This window comes from Pundamilia nyererei, unplaced genomic scaffold (assembly GCF_000239375.1).
Source record: "Pundamilia nyererei isolate P.nyererei 1_Seehausen unplaced genomic scaffold, PunNye1.0 scaffold00308, whole genome shotgun sequence".
Taxonomy (NCBI): Eukaryota; Metazoa; Chordata; class Actinopteri; order Cichliformes; family Cichlidae; genus Pundamilia; species Pundamilia nyererei.
In genome coordinates this window covers 6,896-10,591 of record NW_005187709.1, presented here as the reverse complement: position 1 = coordinate 10,591, position 3,696 = coordinate 6,896, and the positions used below count along the sequence as shown (strand labels likewise).

Below are 3,696 nucleotides of genomic sequence, written 5' to 3'. Positions count from 1 at the left end.
TTTTTTAGTGTAAGTAATGCATAAATTGTTGATTGCTTCCAAGGTACGTGCCTCCTGAGCAGGCCAAGGTAGTGGCGTCAGTCCATGCTTCCATCTCTGGCTCCTCAAACAGCAGCACCAGCAGCACCCCAGAGGTTAGACCACTCAAGTCCCTGCTGGGGGAGTCAGCACCGTCTCTACACCTCAACAAGCACACCCCACCAAATCAGGTGAGACTTACATAGTGTACACACATGCACACAAGTCATCATATGATTAACACATATGTTGGACAGCATAAACCGGTTCTTGTTCAGTGTGCCATATATGCCACACCTAGCAGGGTTGAGGGGAGAATATGTAGTTGTTACTACATATTCTCCCCTCAGGTTGGTCTTTACAATGGTGTGAATATTTACGCTGTTACACTTTCAGCTTTGAACTGGGTTATCAATCGACAGTTAACACTCAGCGTTGTTGCCGATGTTAAAATGAAACCTTATGATGGGCTTTAGCGGAAAGAATGCTACCAGTTGATGACCTTGTTTACTTTGCTGAATGCTCTGTGGTTCAACACTACCACAGTTACTTAGTAATCCATTTACACACACATCCCTAAATGCTTTACTGACATGTTTACATTGGACTTAATTTGCTAAGTGATTTGCTAATTAAAAAGTATCTCATAGATACAAAGAAAATAACGACTCTTCGCACAAATGCAATGACAGATTTATTGACAACAGGTGCAGTCCAGGATTAGACTGTGAATTGTTTCACAGCAGTATTAAGAAGCCATGTCTTTAAAGACAAAAGCATATTCATCTTGTTTATGATAAATGACCAAATTTGCCCACTGAGATAAGGTTCATCTTTCATCACTAATGAGACAGTGTCACCACAGTCTGTTTTTTCACGTGGCCTATTATCTCCTCTTTATTAATTTGCATGAAGGCTGTTTAGGAGCTCATTTATACCGGTTTAGTTATTTATTAAATTTTTTTCAAATGCATCTCTTGTCGTCACCAGTCTCCTGTAGTGAGCCGTGGACAAACCCAGCAGCAGCAGCTCCATGACAAGAAATATGACCTCCTCAGTGACTTGGGTGGTGACATCTTTGCTGCCCCGCCCAACATGAATGCAGGCGCCAGCTCCAGTTTTGCTAACTTTGCACACTTCAACAGCCACACAAGTAAGCAACAGACCAATAACACTGCAACTAACAAAAACATGAGCAAGTAATGTAGTTGCCACTTTAAAACACTTGTAGGCAAGGTTTGCTTCAACCAGTGTTTTCAAGTTTCACTATTGAAATGTGCATGGCATAGCTTAGCCAGCAAGTTGTCTCTGATGGAGATCCCAACTAGAGTTGGTTAAACTGCCTTTTCAAGAAGGTCACACCAGTATCTCATTTCCTTGGGCATGTACAATGTACATGAAGATAGAAGTCCTCAGCACACATAATCCACAATAAACAACAAAAAAAAAGCCCCAATTACCAATCTCTTACCAATAAATAACTGCGTTTATAGATATTGGATGTGGGGTGGGCACTTCTCCAGAGGTGGTGTATTTACTACATTAGATGGGATCAGGATGCCACCAGTTTGGAGAAGATGTGAATTTGCTATACATCAGGAGTCATGATGTGCTCTTGGATTGTATCAAAATATATTATAAAATTGCATCAGACAGACAAATTGCCATGGTTACTAATACTTGTAACATGTGGCTGTTAGCATTTGCTTTCAATTGAGGATAATGTCCTCTCATTTCTCCCTCAGAGCCTTTAAGATTCATCCTTAATGCAAGAACTAAAGTGGCGTTAACACACCTAACAAACATGCACACAGGTGTGTTAAAATTAATGATGTGTGTAGTGCTAAGCACACAAGTCCTGCTTTATATTTGGGTGTGCACATGAAGGACTCTTGGGTGTTACTGGGAAATAGTGAATGTCGAGGTATATAAGCTGCTACGCATTTTAAGTTGCACTGCTCTACTACTCTGATTATTCCTCACATTTAACACATCACCCATTGTATTTTATTAGTAGTGTTTAACCCATTGTATTTGCTTTGCAGTCATTCATGTCTTTGGATATTGTATGCATTCATTCATTAATCCATTTTTTTCCCCTCACTTTTTTTTTCCTCCATCTGTTTGTCTGTACAACACCTCTACACAACTTCAAGTGGCACAGAATACCAAAGGAGAGACAGACTTTGCTAATTTTGATGCATTCGGGAACACTTCTGGGTCGACAGGTGGTTTTCCCTCTGCACCCCAAGCACCATTTCAACCCCCAAATACAGGTAGAGCAAGCTGGTTTTACTGGACAAATAACACAACTAAATCAATAAGACAGAGGAACAGGTTTGCTTTATGTACACAGGCAGACATGTAAAAATTTACATAGACAAAAAATTTAGTCACACACACACCTCAATGGTAGTCAAAATTTCTCTCACATCATCATTTGTTGGTTTATTTAAACTGTTGTATCACCTCTGTTCCCAAACCTTTACATATGTGTAGTGTTCATTCATTTTTTTTGTTCAAATGTAAACATTTCTTTACACCAGAGAGTTGTACGGTTTTCAGATGATCCTGTTTAAAAGAGAGTAAAAGAGACTAAGACGTGAAGTACTGTGTTCAGGAGATTATCCACTGTACCTCACTAGAGACATTTACTGTAAACTTTGCTTTGGGCATACACAAGCTTCATACAGCTTAGCCACATGTCTGAGAAACTAAAATTTTTGTGTACTTTTGAGGTTCTAAATTAATGCTGGTGTTGTGCAATAGATGAGCGCTAATCAATACATGCGTTGTTAGCCAAAGCTTTTTCTCTCTCTCTCTCTCCTACAGTGTTTCAAAAATACATTGGCAGCTTATTGACACATCCTCTGGCTTATTTTCAGCACTTTGACTCATAAGTCACATACTCTTATTTGAACAGTAGTTACTGCCACAAATTTCACTTCCTGTCAGAAAAATGTTGTGTACTACAGTGCCCTCTGCTGGAGGTGCATATTGACTCTGTGTGAAGCAGCCTCCTTAGTGTTTATTTTTATTGGAAACATTTTTAAGTGACTTTCTCACAGATACTGACTGCCTTGCACTGTCTGCCTTCAGCTGTCAAATCTGTCTTACTTGTTTTTGGTTTTGTTTTTTTTGTTTTGTTTTTGTTTTTTTATCCTTTGCTTTAGCAGTATTTGATTTGCTTTGATTTAGCACTTCATAATGTTTACCTCTGGGTTACCTGACATCTTTTCTTTGATTTCTCTGCCATCTTACATTGCTCATTACCCCATTTCTGCCTCCCTCTTTGATTTGTGGCTGCAAGCGTTCACTGTGCTCTCATCCAGCCGCAGTATGGGTGAGTTTGCCACTGCTCTGCCTCTCCAGTGTTCACACAGTAAGTCTCTCTGCGCTTGCCCTCATAACAGCTTTCACTCTCTCACCCATCTTGTATGTGTAGTCATTGTGATCCCAATCCTCTCTTTGGGTGTTGTGTGTGTGTGTGTGTGTCTCACTGTGTTGTTGTTTTTTTTTGGTCCATTTATACTAAAATTAACAGCTGATAAAGCTCAGTGGTTAAACATAAGTCTACTAATCTTTGATTGTTGCAATGATTAATATGACCTACTGTGCAAAATAGACCAAAGTGTATAAAAATCCAACAAGGCAACATGAAAAGAGATGATAAGAGGA

General features: G+C 39.5%; 1 protein-coding gene across 1 annotated transcript in view; it reads left to right on the top strand.

The window, feature by feature from the left end:
• agfg1a (ArfGAP with FG repeats 1a) overlaps positions 1-3,696 on the top strand; it is a gene marked incomplete at its 3' end in the record, with an annotated part of 17,940 nt that overhangs the window by 8,188 nt on the left and 6,056 nt on the right. The window contains exons 4-7 of the mRNA XM_013915469.1: positions 44-209; positions 1,009-1,171; positions 2,175-2,294; positions 3,329-3,361. Coding sequence (XP_013770923.1) covers positions 44-209; positions 1,009-1,171; positions 2,175-2,294; positions 3,329-3,361 — 482 coding nt within the window. The remainder of the gene's footprint in view (positions 1-43; positions 210-1,008; positions 1,172-2,174; positions 2,295-3,328; positions 3,362-3,696) is intronic.